Genomic DNA, 21,244 nt, shown 5'->3' with positions numbered 1-21,244 from the left:
CGCCGCCCGGCTCCCTGCGACCCGGAAGCAGATTCTGTGCTACGCGTCAGGCAGGTTTTTCCGGGGTCGTGACCACAGGTCACGGATGTCAATCTTTCTAAAGATGGCGGCTTCTGCGGTAAGGGGCGCTATGGCACTGCGGACGGGTACGAGCCGGCCCGTTGCTTTTGTCAGAAAAATTCCCTGGACCGCCGCCTCGAGTGAGTGATGGAGACGCAGCAGGGGCGGAATGTTCAGGTCCACGCGATCCTCGAGCTCTGCTTTCCGCGGAGCACTGAAGTCAGCGTGGTGGCTTGAGTAGGAGGCTGGCTTCGCTTCTGAGCTCACCGTGGAGCAGAAAGTAATTCTGTTTGCAGTGAAGCTTGTGGGGCGTCCCTTGAGATTTTGGGCATGTTTTCACGGTCTCCTGCCTTTCGGGGTGATTTGGTGGAAGGTCTTATTACTCGGAAACCTTAAGATTTACTATTTAGAAGGGTTTATTGTAATTTGCAATATGCAGGAATGAATTCCAAGTGGCAAGATTAAAGGCGAGGAGACGAACTAAAAAGGCCATTTCAGTAGTAATTTAGTGCAAAGGCGGGGGACCTGAACTAGGGTAGTGGTGGAGGGAGGTTAAATCCATTTATGTTCACAACAAAATCGACAGCTGTTCGTACTGCCTTGAAAGGGGGTAGAGCAGAGAGTGAGGGAAAGGGAGGCATGACTTCTAGGTTTTTAGTGTTGGTGAATTTCGTGGTGAGAATGTAGGAGAAGCAGGGCGAAAGGAGATGAGTAAAGTTTAAACGTCTTGAGTTGGAAAAACCTGTTAGGTCTCCCTTGGGCAGTTGGACAGAGGACTAGTTGTGTGACCTGACTAATGAAGGTGACCTGGGGAAAGGGCTTGTCATTGTGCTTCAATTTCATCTATAAAATGGAGTCAGCGACCCTTTGAACACTCCAGCGACCTTGGGCTTCAAGCCAGTGATGATCGTCATGTCTATGATCCCATGCACAAGCCAGTGACCCTGGGGTTTTGAACCTGGGTCCTCAGCATCCCATATTGACACTGTATCCGCAGCGCCACCACTGGGTTAGGCACAATTTACATTTTTACCATTCAAAATTTTACATTTGCTTATGGTCACTTGTGGAGATAATCCATGTATCACATCAGCTTCCTTAAATAATAGAACAGGACTTATGCTTCTCTCAGCTTTTGTGGCCCAGGTATGATAGCAGGATGGGAAGTACTGTAGATAAGCTTGTGTGTAGATAAGTTTCTTAGTATGTCACAGGTGAAGACCAAGCCCAGTAGAATGTCTGGCGTAGGCCCTGTGAAACTGGAAAGGCTCAGGGGTTTCTTTAGCATTTTGCAAATGCAAGGTTTGGACTGATTGAAAACTCTACAAGGCCCTGGCCGGTTTGCTCAGTGGTAGAGCGTCGGCCTGGCGTGCAGAGGTGCCAGTTCGATTCCCGGCCAGGGCACACAGGAGAAGTGCCCATCTGCTTCTCCACCCCTCCCCCTCTCCTTCCTCTCTGTCTCTCTCTTCCCCTCCCGCAGCAGAAGCTCCATTGGAGCAAAGATGGCCTGGGCGCTGGGGATGGCTCCTTGGCCACTGCCCCAGGCGCTAGAGTGGCTCTGGTCGCAACAGAGCGACGCCCCCTGGTGGGCAGAGCGTCGCCTCCTGGTGGGCGTGCCGGGTGGATCCCGGTCGGGCTCATGCGGGAGTCTGTCTGACTGTCTCTCCCCGTTTCCAGCTTTAGAAAAACACAAAAAAACAAAAAAAACAAACAAAAAAACTCTACAAGAGTCTGTATAACATTCAACTTAGAAATAGTCTCAGTTCATTCATTCATTCAGCAAATATTTAAGGAGTATCTATTATGTGGTAGGCATTGTTCCTGGTGCTTGTAGGTAAAGGGCTACCTTCCAGAGCTAGTTGGTTTGGAAGTGAATGCTTTCTAAAACTTTATATCAGGTTTATTTTTATTTAATGTCTATTTAACACTATTTTGTTTAGCCTTTAGTAACATGCTCTGTGAGATTCTGATCTTGCCAGCTGGTTTGACTAACTATTAGAGCTCTTCAAAAATTTAGTCCTAGGCCCTGGCCGGTTGGCTCAGTGGTAGAGCGTCGGCCTGGCATGCAGAAGTCCCTGGTTCGATTCCCGGCCAGGGCACACAGGAGAAGCACCCATTTGCTTCTCCCCCCCTCCCCCTCTCCTTCCTCTCTGTCTCTCTCTTCCCCTCCCGCAGCTGAGGCTCCATTGGAGCAAAGATGGCCCGAGCGCTGGGGATGGCTCCTCGGCCTCTGCCCCAGGCGCTAGAGTGGCCCTGGTCACAACAGAGCGACGCCCCGAGGGGCAGAGCATCGCCCCCTGGTGGGCAGAGCGTAGCCCCTGGTGGGCGTGCCGGGTGGATCCCAGTCGGGCGCATGCGGGAGTCTGTCTGACTGTCTCTCCCCGTTTCCGGCTTCAGAAAAAAAAAAAAATAAAAAAATTTTAGTCCTGTGGGTTGTTGAGGGATTACTAGACATTTATTCATTTAGCAAATATTGCCTGACTGTGTATCAATCACTGTGGACATGGTGGATTCAACACTCAGGGATTTACTCTGTAGTGGTAGAGGAGGGGAGACTTACAAAACACAAGTGTAGGCGGTTGTTGAACATATGAGATTAAATGAACTAGGGGAAATAAGTAATGTGAATGCAAATCAGAAAGTACAAGCACTGTAGTTCAGAAGAGAAAGAGATCATGTCATTTTTTTTGGTTTGAGCCCTCATAGGGCTAGTATGTTGTCTTGTATCACAGTAGAAGCTCAATAAAACAATAATCATTGGCCCTGGCCGGTTGGCTCAGCGGTAGAGCGTCGGCCTGGCGTGCGGGGGACCTGGGTTCGATTCCCGGCCAGGGCACATAGGAGAAGCGCCCATTTGCTTCTCCACCCCCCCCCCCCCTTCCTCTCTGTCTCTCTCTTCCCCTCCCGCAGCCAAGGCTCCATTGGAGCAAAGATGGCCCGGGCGCTGGGGATGGCTCCTTGGCTTCTGCCCCAGGCACTAGAGTGGCTCTGATTGTGGCAGAGCGATGCCCCGGAGGGACAGAGCATCGCCCCCTGGTGGGCGTGCTGGGTGGATCCCGGTCGGGCGCATGTGGGAGTCTGTCTGACTGTCTCTCCCTGTTTCCAGCTTCAGAAAAAGTAAAAAAATAAAAAAAATAAAAAATAAAAATAATCATTGGGTGTGTTTGGCCTGGGTCTTGAAGGATAGTTACCATTTAGGCAGGAGGAGATAGGATTACTGATGTGTCAGGTGGAAAGAATGACATGCAAAGAAGGAAACCCACGTGATGCATACACAGAATTTCATTTTGCTGTGTAGCAATGGGGAATAAGGCTGGAAGGGTAGGCAGGGTCAACTTGATTTAAGAAAACCAACTATTTAGCCTAGTATAAACTTTAAATTATGAAAGACAGGTAAATTGAGATTTTATTTGGCAATCTCTAATGTAGCTAGCAACACTGTATTTTAATTCGTGTCTTCTATGTGATCTTCTCATAGGGATTATAATCCACGCACTTAGTACATTACCTGGTATGATGAAGATACTCGATATTTGCTGAGGATGAAGATTGCAGTCAACTCAGCAGTGTACCTGTCCATGTCCCCACCCGGTCACCTCCCCAAATCTGCTACATTAGAGCTTTATAGTCAATACCTTAGCTGCCTCCTAAATATTAAGAATGTTAAGGCTTTAGGAAATGCAGAGTAGCTCATGTTCACAAGAAGTTTGGAGGTCCTAGAACCCCTTTTGGTTTCTAGCTACAATCTAGGGTAGAGGATACAAAGTGCATTTACTTTTATTATGTTTTCCTCTACAGGAGAGCTGAGAGAACACTTTGCACAGTTTGGCCATATACGAAAGTGCACTGTACCTTTTGTGAGTATTTTTTTAAGTAATTAGTGTTATCCTTTAATTCCTCTTTTTTTTTTTTTTTGGTCAAAGCCTATCTCTCATCTGAATGTCTAATGGAGTAACGCTGTTCAGTCTTTATTGATGACATTATGGGTGATACTGAGCAAAAATAATAACCAAAAAAGCTTGTCTTAGGCATTTGTACTAGTTTTTTATTGTTGCATAACAAATTACAACAAACTTAGCGACTCAAACCAACATATGTGTCCTGGCTCTGTTTCTGTAAGTGAGGAGTCTGGGTACAGCCTGGCTGGGTCCTCTGCGCGGGAGTCTACATAGAGGCAGTCCCTGTGTCAGCCTGGGCTTTGGTCGCGGTGGGGAGATTGCTTTCCAAGCACCTGCAAGGGGTTGCTGGCAGAATTCATCTTTCAGCTGTAGGACTGAGGTGTCTGCTTTCCTGCTGGCTTTCAGCTGGAGGCCGATCTCAACTCCTAGGGACTGCCTGCAGTTTCTTGTTTCCTGGGTTCTATATAGGCTATTTCCCAGCATGGCAGCTTTCTCAAAGTCAGCAAGGGAGTTTGCTAAGACAGTCTCATAGCATAGTCATGGGAGTGACACCCCATCACCATTGCCATATAACCTGATCAAGGGAGCAATGTCCCTTCACTTTTGCTATATACTATTGGTTAAAAGAATGTCACTCCCCCCCCCCCCCCACACACACTCACATTCAGGGGAAGGGATTATATAGGGGTAACATGGTGGGACACATGGAGATCATGGAGCCATCTTAGAATTCTGCCTACTACAGCATTATAATAGTGGCTGGAGAAAGTACAGGATACTTTATCACAAAACGAATCGGTAGAAAATATCTATTTTCACCTTTATCCTCATTAAGTTGGGTACTTTTTTTTAAAAAAAAGTGTTTTCATATTTAGTTTTTGTGCTTTCTCATGAAGGTTTAGACATCAACCTATAATTTGTTCTGTACCCTGGGCTATATTTTTTCTGTGGGCTTTCTAGCATTACTGTTTTTGGCAGGGTGTGATGTGAGTGTGCGTGTGCTTCACTAACACATGGCACATGGCACATGGCACTGAAAAAGCCTATGATAAAATACCAACCTAAAGTACGTTCAGTACTTAACTCTTGGTTTAATGTTACTCGCATTCGGAAATCGAATGGATGATTCGTATCTAGTACTAGTGAGGGTGTAGGGCAGCTGGCACTCAGATTCAGTTTAACTGGTACCTTCGTTTTTGAAGGGTAGCAAAATCTATCAGAATTAAGAATTTGCATTTGTTTTGATTTGCCAGTTACATTTCTAGGAATATATATTCTACAAAAATGTGTGCTCAAAATGTTTAAAGCAGCTTTGTTTAATAGTATCATAACTGGAAAAAACATAAATTGTCCATTGGTGGGATTTTTATACTGTTGATTTAAAAGAATGAGGCATGTGTGTTGTGGACATAAAACTCTTTCTGTAAGTTTAAAAACTACAATTATGAAGAGTATGAAATTTTATTTCTTGCAAAGTTTCTCCAAAAAAATTACAGCTGTATCTTGGTTGCCATTTCCCTCTTAAAAAGCATAAACAAAGTAATTTAGGACTTGCAGTTAACAGAGCTTAGATTTAAACAAAAACTTTAATTTTTTTTCTTTTTTTTGCATGCGCAAGAGAGGAGAGGCGGACAGACAGGAAAGGAGAGAGATGAGAAGCATCAACTCATAGTTGCGGCACCTTAGTTGTTCATTAATTGCTTTCTCATACGTACCTTTTCAGCGGGTGGTGGGGAGTACTTGTCCAAACCAAAAGGCTCTTCCTCAAACTGAACTGGTCCTTCTCGATCTCGTGGCCTATGGTCTGAACCAGAAAACTCCTTATTGGGAACAAATTTAGGGAAAAAAAGAAAGGACTATGAACTACTTTGTTTTCACTGGTGCAAACACCGAAACTGAGCAGTTTGCTTGGTACCTCTCTCTTCCTTCCCAAGAATTTGGAGGTTTTTTGGGGGGGAGGCATGGTAAAATAAAACTTTGTAACAAGACTGATTATGTACGTTGAGTGAACTGATATCTTGGTCTCTGTCCTTTACATAGTAGGGCTGGTAGGGACTGTGAATGGGTATATCCAAGCATACTACAATCTCTTTTCTACATATGCTAATGTATAGGTCGAATAATAAGCATTATCTGCCTTTTACACAAAGGAAAGTAGGAAAGTTGTTTTTTCTTTAAAAATATTTTTGGGGTGAAATTGCTTAATAAGAGCATATAGATTTCAAGTGTACATATCTGTGGTACATAATCTGTATATTGCATTGTCTGCCCACCACCCAAAGTCAAATCACCTTCCATTGTAATGTATTTGGCCCCCTTTACCCCTAACTACCTCCTCACCCCCCTTCCCTCTAGTAATCGTCATACTGTTGTCTTATTTAACCACAATTCTAGAACTAGTTAAATAAGGGTAGTATATATTTTTCTTTTTTTTTTAGCAAGAGAGACTGAGACAGACAGGAAGGGAGAGAAGCATCAACTTGTAGTTGTATCACTTTAGTTCAGTGGTCCCCAACCTTTTTTGGGCCATGGACCTGTTTAATGTCAGAAAATATTTTCATGGACTGGCCTTTAGGGTGGGACAGATAAATGTATCACGTGACCGAGACAAGCGTCAAAAGTGAGTCTTGGACAGTGTAACAGAGGGAATCTGGTAATTTTTAAAAAATAAAACATCGTTCAGGCTTAAATATAAATAAAACGGAAATAATGTAAGTTATTTATTCTTTCTCTGCAGACCGGTACCTGGTCTGCCGCCTGGGGGTTGGGGACCACTGCTTTAGTTGTTCATTGATTGCTTATCATACATACATGCCTTGACCCTGGGAGGGGCGGGGGGCTCCAGCCGAGCCAGTGACCCCTTGCTCAAGCCAGCGACCTTGGGCTCAAGCCAGCAATCTTTGGCTTTAAGACAGTGAACTTTAGGCTCAAGCCATCAACCATGGGATCCTGTTGATGATCCCATGCTCAAGCCAGTGAGCCTTTGCTCAAGCATGATGAGCCTGCACTCAAGCTGGCAACCTTGGGGTTTGAAACCTGGGACTTCAGTGTCTAGGTCGACACTCTATCCATTGTGCCACCACTGGTCAGGCTTTTTTCATATTGTTAGGAGCAATGATAATGGTAGTGGTAGTGATGAGGATAATTGGTCTCAGAAATGACCAGAGATATAACAAGGTTCCGAAGCTTAAATTTCTAGAAGTGAGGAAGTTAGAAACAGGAAGAGTACTTCTTTATGTGATCAGAATTTCCCTTGACTGTTGCTTTTAGTGTGGTTTGTATCAAGAATGGCACAGAAAGCTTTCTCGTATTTTACTTTTTCTGATGGCAGCAGAAAAAGAGATTAACATAAGGATTAAGCTCTGGGTAACTAGGAGTGAATATGTATTAAAGCAAGGTTTTTGACATTCATTAAAATGTCTTATCCAGTTTTGGCAAAAGAAAAGTTGGTTAAGTTTCATTTGGAGCTCACGGAAACTTTCTAAAGTTCATGATTATTTTCCTAAATTTTGAATTTTTAGGACAAAGAAACTGGCTTTCACAAAGGTATGGGTTGGATTCAGTTTTCTTCAGAAGAAGAACTTCAGAATGTACTGCAACAGGACAATCATGTTATTGATGGAGTAAAGGTAAATATTTCTCTGTATTGTGTCATGAACTTTCTGTATCAGTTAAATAGGTCGGAAGCGTGGAATGGAAGGGATTTGGGGACATCTGTTAAGGGCTGTGGTGGTCGAGTGCCCAGGTCTAAAAGGCCTGGGAGGGAAGGAAAACCCCGTAAAGGTTAGCAAGCATCCGTAACATCCAACGTTGGAAACAGTAGTCTGCTTACAAGTCTGGGGTTGAAATCCTGGCTTTTCCACTTACTCTGTGACCTGGGGTCAAACCGACATATATGCAATTTTTTCTTTGTTAAAGATTTTCTTGTTTAGAGGGAGGAGAGAGAAGGGGGGGGGGGAGCAGGAAGCATTAACCTGCAGTGTTGCTTCTCGCATGTGGCTAGACCAGGTAAATTTGGGGTTTCAAACTGGCAACCTCTGCATTCCAGGTCGACACTCCAACCACTGCACCACCACAGGTCAGGCCTGATTTACAAATCTTAATTGAAGGTCAGGGAATCTTACAAAGAACATCCTCTTGACTTACTGGTGCTGACTCCTTAATAGCCAGTGTTCAGTTTTAATGTTTTTGCAAGCATTGCCTTTCTTACCGTGCTGATTTGATTTTTCTTTAGCTCCATGTTCAAGCTCGGAGACCCAAAGTTTTACAAGGGGATCAAACATCTGACGAAGAGAAAGATTTTTGAGACTTTTACTGCCTATTAAATAAAATCACAAAACTGAACATTTTGTCTAAATGTTTTTATTTGAAACAAATAGGTGCACGAAGCAAGCGCTTATTTTCCCCTCCAAATGGAACCAGAGCACAACAGGGGCAAACATCATTTGGCCGGTCAGTTCCAATATGGGAGCATCCTGTACACACTGTGGGTGGGGCGGCTTTACTCAGAAGCAGTCATTCTCACATAAAATATTAACCCCAGAGTACTAACGTCAAACAAAAGGAAGTGGCCATAACTTCGTGTGTGGGGCAGTATGGTCTACAAATGCCAAAGGTGGGAGGATAAACACAACCGCTCTTTAAAAAAACTAGTTCAAGCAGAAGTTTCCATCCTCCTTCCTCCTGTAATAAAAAGTAGTGCTGGGGTCTGACACCCAGATTTGGTTTCACCTGGCCCATTTACAAAGTGTTCCCCATATGACTTGCGTCATTAGGGTTATGGAAGAGCGTCCATTCACTGAGGAGGGGTGTGGTCTACTCCTTCCTCCTCTTCTTGCCTTCATGCTCATGTTCCTTGGGGCGGCTGCTGTCTGAGGGTCTTTTAGAGCCACCGTGCTGCTTGGCTTCTTCCAAAAACTTGTCCAAACCAAAAGGATCTTCCTCAAACTGAACTGGTCCTTCTCGACCTCTTGGCCTACGGTCTGAACCAGAAAACTCCTTATCGGGAACAAATCTAGGGAAAAAAAGAAAGGACTATGAACTACTTGGTTTTCACTGGTGCAAACACTGAAACTGAGCAGTTTGCTTGGTACCTGTTGGTCTTTATTCTGGCTTCTAGGTCATCACCATACATGTCCTTGTCCAAATTTTTACTGGGCCTGTAAATATTCTGGGCCATATCTTTACCACCTCTCCAGGCTTGATCATAAACATTGTAAATTTCGTCTTCTCCACCTGCAAAACCACTGTCCATACCCTGTGGAAAAATAGAAGACAATAGGTGCTCATTAACAAGTTTGACTACTTTAGCAAAGTAGTACTTAAAACTGGGGGATACTGGTATAAGCAGGTACTTGACGATTTCAATTTGTAGAGACATAGTAGCAAGAAGAACTGTAAAACACCAGATGCCATTTAGAATAGTAATATACCTCTCAACTGCTTGAGAACATCACTTATAGTTTGAGATAACAGGGCTCTCAATGAAAATCTTAAGTTAACCATAAACTAACTTTTTAATATATTCAGGAAAATTTTCATCACAACATTCAAGTAGTTTCAGCCTAAACCTGTAAGAGGTTTTGTCAAATACTTACTTATATGAAATTTTCATACCTAACACCATTTGCTCAGAGTGGTAAGATGCCATTGCATAATGTTAAGAACACAAGCTTTGCGGTAGAGCGTCGGCCTAGCGTGCGGAGGACCCGGGTTCGATTCCCGGCCAGGGCACACAGGAGAAGTGCCCATTTGCTTCTCCACCCCTCCGCCGCACTTTCCTCTCTGTCTCTCTCTTCCCCTCCCGCAGCCAAGGCTCCATTGGAGCAAAGATGGCCTGGGCGCTGGGGATGGCTCTGTGGCCTCTGCCCCAGGCGCTAGAGTGGCTCTGGTCGCAATATGGCGACGCCCAGGATGGGCAGAGCATCGCCCCCTGGTGGGCAGAGCGTCGCCCCATGGTGGGCGTGCTGGGTGGATCCCGGTCGGGCGCATGCGGGAGTCTGTCTGACTGTCTCTCCCCCGTTTCCAGCTTCAGAAAAATGAAAAAAAAAAAAAAAAAAAAAAAAAAGAACACAAGCTTTGGAAATTAAGATGGCCTACGTTTGAAATTTGAATTCCATCAGTTACTAGCTAAACCTCTACATCACAATTTTCACATCTTTAGAGGTAATAATAGTGTGACTTCATGGGTTTTTGTAAGGATTAAGTAAGACCATACAGTGAACAATGCTGGGAATATAAAACACACCTTGTCACTTACTAACTAGAAGAGCTTACTCAAATGCTACCTTCAGATCTTAAAACCTGCAAGTCAAAATTTTCTCCTCTGTATGCCAAAAGAACTTAATACTTCTATATTCTTACCACAGTCTGCCTTGTCTTCATTTATATTTATATATGTGTCTTTTCCATTTGACTTGAGGGTTCTTTGAGGGCAAAGGCACATCTATGATGTCACTCACTTATGCAGAGTAAATAATCAATGTTAAGTGAATTAAAACACAAAGGTACTTCTTCAGGCTTAATGTGTCCTAGCTAGTTAGTGAAAACTGGCAATAGAAATTAGATTTCTGACTAGTTTTACAGTTTCATTTTTTAAAGATCCCAAGTTTATGTGTTTCAATAGCATTAAAAATGTTTTTTTTTTTTTCAAAGATCAACAATAAAAAAACCCCAAGAGATACTTTAGTAGGTCACTGGCTCTGTTTTGGAAATAAAAGAATACTATACCAGAATGAAGTTTTATAACCTAGTATCTTCCATTTTCTACTACTGTCTCAAATTTTAGCCAACAGTAAGAGGTCAAAATCAGAGCAGTTCTATCTTACTGGTCTCTTACGTCACAACATAAGACTTCTGATTTTTTTTGTCTCCATGCCAGCATACCTTAGGTTGATACATATCTATGAAATGTTCATTTGCTTTTCCCTGAGGATTGGTACTCTTTTTTTTTTTAAAGATTTTATTTATTAATTTTTAGAGAGGAGGGAGAGAAAGATAAGGGGGGAGGAGCAGGAAGCATCAACTCCCATATGTGCCTTGACCAGGCAAGCCTGGGGTTTTGAACCGGCTACCTCAGCATTCCAGGTGGATGCTTTACCCACTGCACCACCACAGGTCAGGCAGGATTGGTATTCATATCAACACTTAAGCTATTTCTCTTGTACCTTGGATTGGTTGAACAGTCTCTGGTCATACTGAACTTCATTGGAAGTCCGAGGATTGGGCACACCAAGAGCAATGACCTCACTGATATCTCGATTTTCATTTCTCTGCAGTTTCGACCTGTTTTGAAATACAATGTCACTGACTGAAAACTCTTCACAGACAAGCTGAATTTCAATTTAAAAATACTACTAATCTCAGAAACAAAGGAAATAAACATGTCCTGTTAACATTTTGTGAACATACATTCCCCTGATAATGCAGCCCTTATAGCATTTCCGATAGATGATTAGAAGAGATAGGGTTTTATAATTAGGCCCTCCTGTTGTCTGAAAAGAATTAAGAGACTCACTCTTGACACAGAAGTCTTTAATACGAGCAATCACCTTATAACCAGGGGTCCCCAAACTACGGCCGGCCGCATGCGGCCCCCTGAGGCCACTTATCCGGCCCCCGCTGCACTTCCAGGAGGGGCACCTCTTTCATTGGTGGTTAGTGAGAGGAGCATAGTTCTCATTGAAATACTGGTCAGTTTGTTGATTTAAATTTACTTGTTCTTTATTTTAAATATTGTATTTGTTCCCATTTTGTTTTTTTACTTTAAAATAAGATATGTGCAGTGTGCATAGGGATTTGTTCATAGTTTTTTTTATAGTCCGGTCCTCCAACGGTCTGAGGAACAGTGAACTGGCCCCCTGTGTAAAAAGTTTGGGGACACCTGTTATAACACATGCTAAGATATGAAGTTGCAATGTTCTCTATTTTCTGTTATTATAGGAGGATGGGGAGGAACTAGATATAAATTAGATGTATCACATAAATCACTTTCAATAAGCTAGAATCAGGTTTTTTTACCTAACCACATTTAGTATGTTTATCCTATTAGAATGGTGAGGAAAACATGTCAATGACAGGATTACTCAGTACGATTTCGACATTCAGATTAATTCCCTGGCTGTTTCAGGATGTAATGCAATCTACATCACAATGAAACCATGGTAACTGTCCTCATTTATTTTAATAGAAAGTCAGATCTTAAAATGATTTCTATAGACAATCTGATTTTCATCCAATCACGGGTTTACAGCTTCTACATTATCAATTCTCATAGCTACTTTACTAGTTTTAAGGGCCCAATTTATGTAAGGAGCCATTTTGATTTTTATAGCTTAGGAATCAGACCAAAAGTACATTAACTGCACACTTTCACACTTCATTCTTCTTCCTTCCACACTGTACATTTGCCCACAACTCTAAATTCAGATTTTCGCTATTCCATGCCTTCACTTATCCAGGAGATGAAATATGCCATTGAACAACAAAGAGCCCCACCAGCAGGAATCTTCTATTTCATGTATAAGACTTGAATTTAAAAAAAAAAAGAAAAAAAAAAAAAGATGGTATCAGCTACTGCTCATCTGGAAAGATGGTTTCACATTTGCATTTAATCTGCAGCCAGAATTTCACCTGCACTTCTCAGCTATGTCAGTCCTCAGCCTTTGGTGAACCACAAACTTCACCAATCCCTACTTTATTCCAAGTCCTCATATGTGGATTTAGTTTGTTCTATACAAGTCTGTATTTACTAAGAGTGCTTTTGTCTGTATGCCAACTATTTAATTTTAAACAAAGTGTTCTGTTGATTTTCCCAAGTCACTTTATATAATAGCTCTGCCTTTCTAAATTTTAAGTGAAACTGCTCATGAGAAGAGGCCGATTTTCACTTCATACAAAACGCACTTTCTCCCCCGTTGTACTCTAGAGTCCTCTGCATGTAAAAGGATCTCAATAAAGGCACCGCAGCCTATTTCTGGTCTAGAGGAACAGGCACATAATTTGTCTCTCCATCTGAAACTGAGCAAGAACAGACCAGAACAGTCCTATCCATTACCTTCTTTTCACAAACATGATCTGAATTTTCTTTTCTATATCCCCATTATTCTCAATTCTAGTTGATGCTACAGGGTGAGGGAAGAAAAGATTACTTCCACGGACAGCCAATTCTGCTAAGACAAGGTAAGTGGTTAAGTGCAAGAAAATAAGTGCTGATTTATTAAATTATCAAACTAAAGAGAAGCAAAACTGGGATTAGTGGACTAAACCTCCTCTCTAAAAGGGTCACAAAGGCCAGTGTTCATAATTTGTATTTATCTCAGACAGCACCTACCTCTTATCAGGAGCTGCCCTGGAAAGGTTCCGGTCATGCTGTCTCTCTTTCCGCCTGTCATGCCGGATTTCATCCCTCTCACGCGCCTCTCCATCCTCTGTGTGGACAGAGTTGAAAATTACTTCATCACTATATTACTCACTAATATTCTGAACAAGAGAATATAATCTTTAACCTTACACAAAAAAATTTCCATGAAAAATACAATTTTTGTTATAGTCATAGTCAGTCTTTTTAACTTTATATGCAATTAATTTTTTTGAGAGGGGGAGGAAAAGAGAGAGAGAGAGAGAGAGAGAAAGAGAGAGGGAGGGAGGGACAGGGAGAGAGATGAGAAGCATCAACTCATAGTTGCGGTGCTTAGTTGTTTATTGATTGCTTTCTCAAATGTACCTTGACCAGGGGGCTCCAGCCGAGTCAGTGACCCAGTGCTTAAACTGGTGAGACCATGTTCAAGCCAGATGAAACCGCACTCAAGCTGCCGACCTTGGGGTTTCCAACCTGGGTCCTCAGCATCCCAGGCTGATGCTGTATCCACTATACCACCACCGGTCAGGTTCCACAACCTTCTAATATGTGTCAGATCATGTCACGCTGCTCAAAACCCTTCAATTGCTTCCTTCTTACTTGAAGTAAAAGCCATGTTGTTAAAGTGGCTAAAATAATCTGGACAGTACTTTTCGTATCGAACCTAATTACTCTGACACCTTATGTCCCACTATTCTCCTTCCTCATGTCCGTCCAACCCTACTGGCTTCCTTGTTTTTCCTTGAACACACCAGGCATATTCCCAACTCAGGGCCTTCGCACGTGCTGCTGCTTTGATCTGGGATGCTATTCTCCCACATACCCCCATGGCTCACTTGCTTTAAGTTTTTGTGATAATGCTACCATCTCCTAAGTGGGTACTTTTATCCCTCTTTCCTGTTTTATTTTTTTCCATAGTGATTATTACCTTCTAATATACTACACAATTAACTTTTTGCTCTGTCCACATTCCCTAGAATGTTGTTCACTGCTGTACCAACCCCTACCTATCTAGCAGAAAACCTTTTGTCTAGAAAAGGATCTTGCACGTAGTAGGTGTTTGGTATGAACTGAGTGAATGAGTAAAATAGTACTAGTCAGGATTTTTTTTTTAAATTTACTTAGTGGGAGGAGGAAAGGCAGACACAGACTCCCACATGCACCTTGACCAGCACCTACCCGGCAAGCCCGCTAAGGGGAAAATGCTCTGACCATCTGGGGCCCTTGGTCTGTTGCAACAGGAGCCATGTTTTAGTGCCTGAGGCAGAGGCCACAGAGCCATTTCAGCACCTGGGGCCAACTCACTCCAAATGAGCCATGACTGCAAGAGGGAGGAGAAAAGAGAGAAAGAGAGAGAGAAGAAAGAGGGGGAGGGGAAGAGAAGCAGATAGGCACTTCTCCTCTGTGCCCTGACCTGGAATTGAACCTGGGACATCCATACACTGGGCCAATGCTCTACCACTGAGCCAACCAACCAGTGCCAGTATTAGACAAGGATTTATTAACAAAAACCACCCTTACAATTTTCTTGAATTAAAATTACTCTCCTCAGCTAAATGAATTAACAGCATAGACCAGTAAACAAGGCAAGAGAAAAGTATGGATAGATTTAATGATTAGAGATATATTAGCCTACAAGATAGAAAAATTCTGGGTTATTTTACCATGTGGGGTAGCTAAATTATTCACTTGGAGACTTCATTTCGCTTTCTCAGCTTCATGAAAAATTCAGTAAGAAAAAAATCAAGCCTATTATTTGACTAATATGTAGTTTTTAAAAGCATATGGCTCAGAACTTTAAAAATTTCCAGCATAGCCCCATACTGAAAGTCTACATTTAAATATATACTTTATTTTTTGCTGCTTCAGCTTAATTAAGGGAGAAGTTACTTTTTCATTTTTATACATTTTCTGAAATAGCTACATTTTCTTTATATGTACAGGCTAATTTATATGCAGTGAAAAATCAACTGAGATTTTCTAAAATGAGATACATATTGTAAATTCAATTCAGTAAGGAGAATGTTATACCTTTCTCCACGTGGGTTTTGATCCCAGCTCTCCTTTCCCTGGCTTTCTGGGCCATTTCTCTAAGTTTCTCTTCATGTTTCTCCTTTTCTTTTTGAGCCATCTTTCTCTCTACTTGAGCACGCATTTCCACAGCTTCACGAGCCTGTTAGTGAAGTCAGATGTTAGATAACACACTATCAGGGGATAAATTACAGCTATCATCCAAGCCCCTAATGACTGGCTTGAGAAAGCAGTTATATAGAATTCAAATTTGTTACTGTTGATTAAAACAAAGATTCATGTCCACTGAATGACAGCCTGACTGGAAGGCACTGCACACTTGGATTTTTCACTCTGGGAAATGTCTTAGTAGAGGAAACTATAGACTCCCCCAAATCTTGAAAGTCAGTGGTTCTCCAATGCTTTCTTAGAAACAATCTAAAAAATAAAAGATTCCAGAAAAGTAATTCTTAGTATCAATAACATAACTGGAACTGCTTATGTTTTTTTTTTTTTTTTTTTTTTCATTTTTCTGAAGCTGGAAACAGGGAGAGACAGTCAGACAGACTCCCGCATGCGCCCGACCGGGATCCACCCGGCACGCCCACCATGGGGCGGCGCTCTGCCCACCAGGGGGCGATGCTCTGCCCATCCTGGGCGTCGCCATATTGCGACCAGAGCCACTCTAGCGCCTGGGGCAGAGGCCAAGGAGCCATCCCCAGCGCCCGGGCCATCTTTGCTCCAATGGAGCCTTGGCTGCGGGAGGGGAAGAGAGAGACAGAGAGGAAAGCGCGGCGGAGGGGTGGAGAAGCAAATGGGCGCTTCTCCTGTGTGCCCTGGCCGGGAATCGAACCCGGGTCCTCCGCACGCTAGGCCGACGCTCTACCGCTGAGCCAACCGGCCAGGGCTGGAACTGCTTATGTTTTAAAATCAGTCAAGTCACCTCAAGATAAATTTACTAGAGATAATTTTATAAGAATGCTCACTGCAATACAAAAGATACACTTTTCTATGTCCTAAACATATGCCATGATGTATGTGAATTTCAAAGTCACATATTAACACCATAATATTAACAGACAGCCAATACTATGAATGCCATTTTCTGTACCATTCAACTTGTCAAAATGTTTGCTTGCCCTTCCCTGCTATTGACCTCTGGGAGGACATCTATATCTAAAATAGAGGAAAATTACAAAACCTCGCAACAGCAGCTGGCAATCTTCACAAAATGAGATCAGCACAGTAAACTATGATTCTGAAGTGTGAGGAAACTGGACCGCGGTACTGAGGTGAGTATAAGGGTCTACAACGGCTGGGACCACGTACAAAGCTGCAACTCGCACCTGCCATCTCAGACACTCATACCACAGGTGAGAGTCTCTCTGGGTATTCAGGACTGTAGCTAAAATAACAGTATCTTAGGTAACCAAGAATGTATTATATTTACAAATTATCAACAGCATTAAACAATTAAATTGTAACAGACCAACCTTCCGATCAGCAATGTAGAGGGCTTCCGCCAGTTTGGCAAAGTTCTCATTGATGTGAACTGTCTGCAGTCCTCTTCCATCGGCAGCCAGACGTTTGTCTAGTGGAATTGTATAACCCTAGTGGGATAGCAGGCAGAGAAACCAAAGAAGTGACAGCAGATCCTTTCAAATTAGATTTAAATATGTCCATTCTGACAATATTTAGTTGAATTCTTTTCCTTACATCTTTCTTCACAATTATGCAACAGCAGCAGCTAACACTGAGTGCTTTGTGTGGAGGATTGTTTAAGAGCTTCACATGTTATGGTCTAATTTAACCTTCCCAGAAATTCTAAAAGGCTGGTAACATTATTGTTTCCATTTCAGAGATAAAGATGCTAAAATAGAGGTTAGGTTATATCCCTAAGGACACACGATTAACTAAGTGGATGAGCTAGAATTTATACTTAGTATGATTTCAAAACTCATGTTTTGGGAAAATAGATTCTCATGTGAATAACTGAATTATAATACAAGGAATCACTATCAAATAGCTCAATACTTGTTCCTCAAGTAAATATAATAGTCACACAAAGGTGGAACAAATCACTAAAATAACAGTATCTTTGGTAGTATAATCTGTTGTACTGTTTTAATACCTTGCCAGACTCTTGGAACCTTGTAAGTTTTAGTACACAGAGAAAAGATAAAGTTTAACAACTTAGATTTTGTGTTCTGAAATTTTGCATCTTATTTCATTAAACAATTCAAGAAATATGCTTGAACATCCATGTAACTAACTTTCAGGCTTAGCTTTATTTTTCCAGATTTCTGACTCAACTCTCCAATGTTAACCTCTAGTCCAGGGGTCCCCAAACTTTTTACACAGGGGGCCAGTTCACTGTCCCCCAGACCATTGGAGGGCTGGACTATAAAAAAAACTATAAAAAATCCCTATGCACACTGCACATATCTTATTTTAAAGTAAAAAAACAAAACAGTAACAAATACAATATTTAAAATAAAGAACAAGTAAATTTAAATCAACAAACGGACCAGTATTTCAATGGGAACTATGGGCCTGCTTTTGGCTAATGAGATGGTCAATATGCTCCTCTCACTGACCACCAATGAAAGAGGTGCCCCTTCCAGAAGTGCAGCAGGGGCCGGATGAATGGCCTCACGGGGCCACAGTTTGGGGACCCCTGCTCTAGTCCATGGTGTTTATTCCCATACAAGGAAGTGTCACAAAATCAGCTCCAAATATCACAGTTACATACATATTAATCACCCCAATTAAATCCCTAAGAATCTTTATTTTTTAAGGATGAATACATAATTTCCTTTAGAAAATAATTTATATATAATCCATGGGTTAAAGTGGCCTTCACCCATCCAAAACAGAATCATGAAATATGATTTGAGAGAAAAAAGGAATTAGTGATTAGAAAGTTTATTCTACATCATTTTATAGTTTCTTCGTCACTTCTAGCAGCTTTGGCAGTTAGTAGATACACAGGATTTAAATAGCTTATACATGCAATGTTATAAAGAGAAACAAGTAGTTTAAAAATTAAAGCTGAATATATCTATGCATCTACTGTGTTTTGTCATATAATCAATTAAATTGATTTTTCTTCAAAAATAATTTCAGATATAAATTTGAGTTTTCTAAAAAGTGCTGCCTTTTCATTGATATGTTATTTATTCCTTCTCTATGTGCACCTGATAACTACAACTCTCTAATAGAATCTATGGTATTTATGTGCCTAGCACACTAACATTTCTATTACATTAAAAAAAAATAAAAAGGAAGAAAAGTCATATAGGTTGGGTGTTCCTTTTTGAAAACATTCAGCTGAGATCAATGAGGTTTCACCTAAAGTTTCACCCAAAGTTATCCTTCCTGAGTGTTTTCCAGTAGGTTCTAATTCTAAGAGACTGATTTTACAACTTCATTACCTTTGCATTTTTCCAGTTTGAAATACAAGGAGGAATCTTCCACTCTTGTTGTTCCTTCACAGTCATCTGAGTTGAAGAAAGAGTAGAAAAGACATTTTTAGATTTACAGTCTAGCTAAAACTCAGTGTATTCTTTTTCTTCGTAGGCAGATATTTGGATGAGTTTAGTCAAAGGCTAAAATTCCATTTGTTTGGTAGCACTATATCCTATGTTTCTCTAAATCACAGAGTCTAGTAATAATGGTAATATAAAAAAATGGAAAGAAATCTATAAATTATTCTTGACAGTTAAAAATGCTGGCTAGAAAAAAAAATGCTGGTTAGTATTTTTCTATATTTAAAGTGATATGACATCTTTCAGATGAATACTTATTCTTTAATTGTGTAATAAAACATACCTAAAATAAGTCACTCAGATTATCAGAGAACTAATTATCCCAGGTTCTCACTTCCTATAAGTAGGATAACATTCTTTTTTATTTTTTTTTATTTTTTATTTTTATTTTATTTATTCATTTTACAGAGGAGAGAGAGAGAGAAAGACAGGGGGGAGGAGCTGGAAGCATCAACTCCCATATGTGCCTTGACCAGGCAAGCCCAGGGTTTCGAACTGGCAACCTTAGGATAACATTCTTTATGTCAAATAGTAGATCCTGTTCATTCCACTGAACAGAGGGTAGGTTAATCATAAAATAGCTAACATTTTACATGCATTTTCTTACACTGTGGATTACACATTATAGTCTTGAGTGGGTCCCTATTTTACCTTGAAAAACAATAAAAAAACCCCCACAATGCATAAATGTGGTGAAATAGAATTATATAGGTATCTAAACTTTATTCTGTGGTAAGTTATTCATAAAATTAATAACCATGAGTACAAAATAAGATTTTACAAATAGTAAAGATTACCTTCCGGCTAGGAGAATGCATGACAGGTGCAGGAGGGGAGGGTGGTCCCCGGGGAATTTTCTTATTAATCCTGAAGTATAAATCAAAGCAGAGAAAGTGATATACTTTTCCCCTTTTGGTTAGTTAAGCCTCACGTCACCCCTCCTCATTTTTTATTATGTAAAGCTTCAGAGAATCTATAATAAAGTCTATCTTAAAACATGGGCAACTTTGTCATCATCACTACCCAACTAAGTGCCACAATACCGTTATTATTTCAGAGAGTACGATACTATACTTTTTTCTTTTTTTTGGAGGTTTTTTTTTATTTTTATTTAAAAAAATTTTTTTTTACAAGGACAGAGAGAGAGAGTCAGAGAGAGAGGGATAGATAGGGACAGACAGACAGGAATGGAGAGAGATGAGAAGCATCAATCATCAGTTTTTTGTTGCGACACCTTAGTTGTTCATTGCTTTCTCATATGTGCCATGACTGCGGGCCTTCAGCAGACCGAGTAACCCCTTGCTCGAGCCAGTGACCTTGGGTCCAAGCTGGTGAGCTTTTTGCTCAAGCCAGATGAGCCCGTGCTCAAACTGGCAACCTCAGGGTCTCGAACCTGGGTCCTCTGCATCCCAGTCCTATGCTCTATCCACTGCACCACCGCCTGGTCAGGCACTATACTTTTTTTCCTATTTAAAAGCAGCTTTGTTGAAGTACAACTATCATGCAACTAACTACTCATATTTAAAGTGTACAGTCTGATCAAGTTTTGACACAAGTATATACCTATGAAACCATCATCACACTCGAAAGAGTGAACATATCCATCACCTCCGAAAGTTTCTCTATGCCCTCCAGTTCTCATCATCTCTCTGTCCTCCACTCTTCCTCACAGGCAACCACTGATCTATTTCCTTTCATTGCAGATTTATAGAAAATAAGCCATACAGTATAATTCATTTTATCTGGCTTCTTTCACTCAGCATAATTACATATTTTAAGATGCATCCATGTTATTACATGTACTAAGGTTTTATTCCTTTTATTGCTCAGTAGTATTCCATATCTAGAAGTCCTACAATTTGTTTATCCATTCACCTGTTAATGGACATTTGAGACATTTTTCTCCTTTGACATCCTTTTTAACAATAGTGGTTTGTTTTCACGAAGCCTCCTACTTACTTGAACCTCGGAGGCTCCATTGGATCTTTCTGCATTTCCACCATCCGAATAACCCTCTGTTTTGCTCCAGAGTTGAAAGCCACTCCTTGTTGAGATGGTGTGTATCTGAAGAGTACAGATGAAACTAAAGGTATAACTAGTTCAAGTTTTCAATAGGTAGTTTTCTTCTATTATAATGCTAAACTAGGCTGTATAGTCAATTCCTTTCACAAAGTATTAACAGGAAATTGCAAAATAGGCAGGGCAGAATGCAGTAGAGATAAGAAACTAACAGCAATTATGAGTTATAAGTACAATGTAAACTAAACTCATAATAGTAAGTAATCCACCTCTGCCCATTTTCTACCATGGAAGGCAGAGTGTTCAATTTCACAGATAAGAGGTCTTTTAAGTCTGCATTTGAGAAAATA

At 41.2% G+C, this 21,244-nt stretch overlaps 2 protein-coding genes across 2 annotated transcripts in view; one reads left to right on the top strand and one right to left on the bottom strand.

Moving 5' to 3' along the window:
- Window positions 1-48: 48 nt before the first annotated feature.
- Window positions 49-8,303, top strand: SLIRP (SRA stem-loop interacting RNA binding protein). Its single transcript, XM_066341634.1, has 4 exons — window positions 49-200; window positions 3,859-3,917; window positions 7,481-7,588; window positions 8,194-8,303. The coding sequence occupies exons 1-4, from the start codon at window positions 86-88 to the stop codon at window positions 8,263-8,265; spliced, it is 354 nt and encodes a 117-aa protein (XP_066197731.1). The 5' UTR covers window positions 49-85; the 3' UTR covers window positions 8,266-8,303.
- Window positions 8,304-8,305: 2 nt separating this feature from the next.
- Window positions 8,306-21,244, bottom strand: part of SNW1 (SNW domain containing 1) — a 30,611-nt gene continuing 17,672 nt past the window's right edge. The window contains exons 6-14 of the mRNA XM_066341629.1: window positions 20,835-20,939; window positions 19,673-19,742; window positions 18,762-18,827; window positions 16,821-16,937; window positions 15,349-15,490; window positions 13,291-13,387; window positions 11,126-11,243; window positions 9,053-9,216; window positions 8,306-8,973 (exon numbers count right to left, since the gene is read on the bottom strand). Coding sequence (XP_066197726.1) covers window positions 8,775-8,973; window positions 9,053-9,216; window positions 11,126-11,243; window positions 13,291-13,387; window positions 15,349-15,490; window positions 16,821-16,937; window positions 18,762-18,827; window positions 19,673-19,742; window positions 20,835-20,939 — 1,078 coding nt within the window. The 3' untranslated portion in view covers window positions 8,306-8,774. The remainder of the gene's footprint in view (window positions 8,974-9,052; window positions 9,217-11,125; window positions 11,244-13,290; window positions 13,388-15,348; window positions 15,491-16,820; window positions 16,938-18,761; window positions 18,828-19,672; window positions 19,743-20,834; window positions 20,940-21,244) is intronic.

This window comes from Saccopteryx leptura, chromosome 6 (assembly GCF_036850995.1).
Source record: "Saccopteryx leptura isolate mSacLep1 chromosome 6, mSacLep1_pri_phased_curated, whole genome shotgun sequence".
NCBI lineage: Eukaryota > Metazoa > Chordata > Mammalia > Chiroptera > Emballonuridae > Saccopteryx > Saccopteryx leptura.
This window is presented reverse-complemented; position numbering and strand designations above follow the sequence as displayed.

Bases quoted from the DNA above. Each gene is read 5' to 3' on its own strand.
- SLIRP (XM_066341634.1), top strand. From the start codon at position 86: ATGTCAATCTTTCTAAAGATGGCGGCTTCTGCGGTAAGGGGCGCTATG. The intron at 201-3,858 runs GTGAGTGATGGA...TTTCCTCTACAG, and splicing joins TCCCTGGACCGCCGCCTCGA to GAGAGCTGAGAGAACACTTT. The intron at 3,918-7,480 runs GTGAGTATTTTT...TTGAATTTTTAG, and splicing joins GAAAGTGCACTGTACCTTTT to GACAAAGAAACTGGCTTTCA.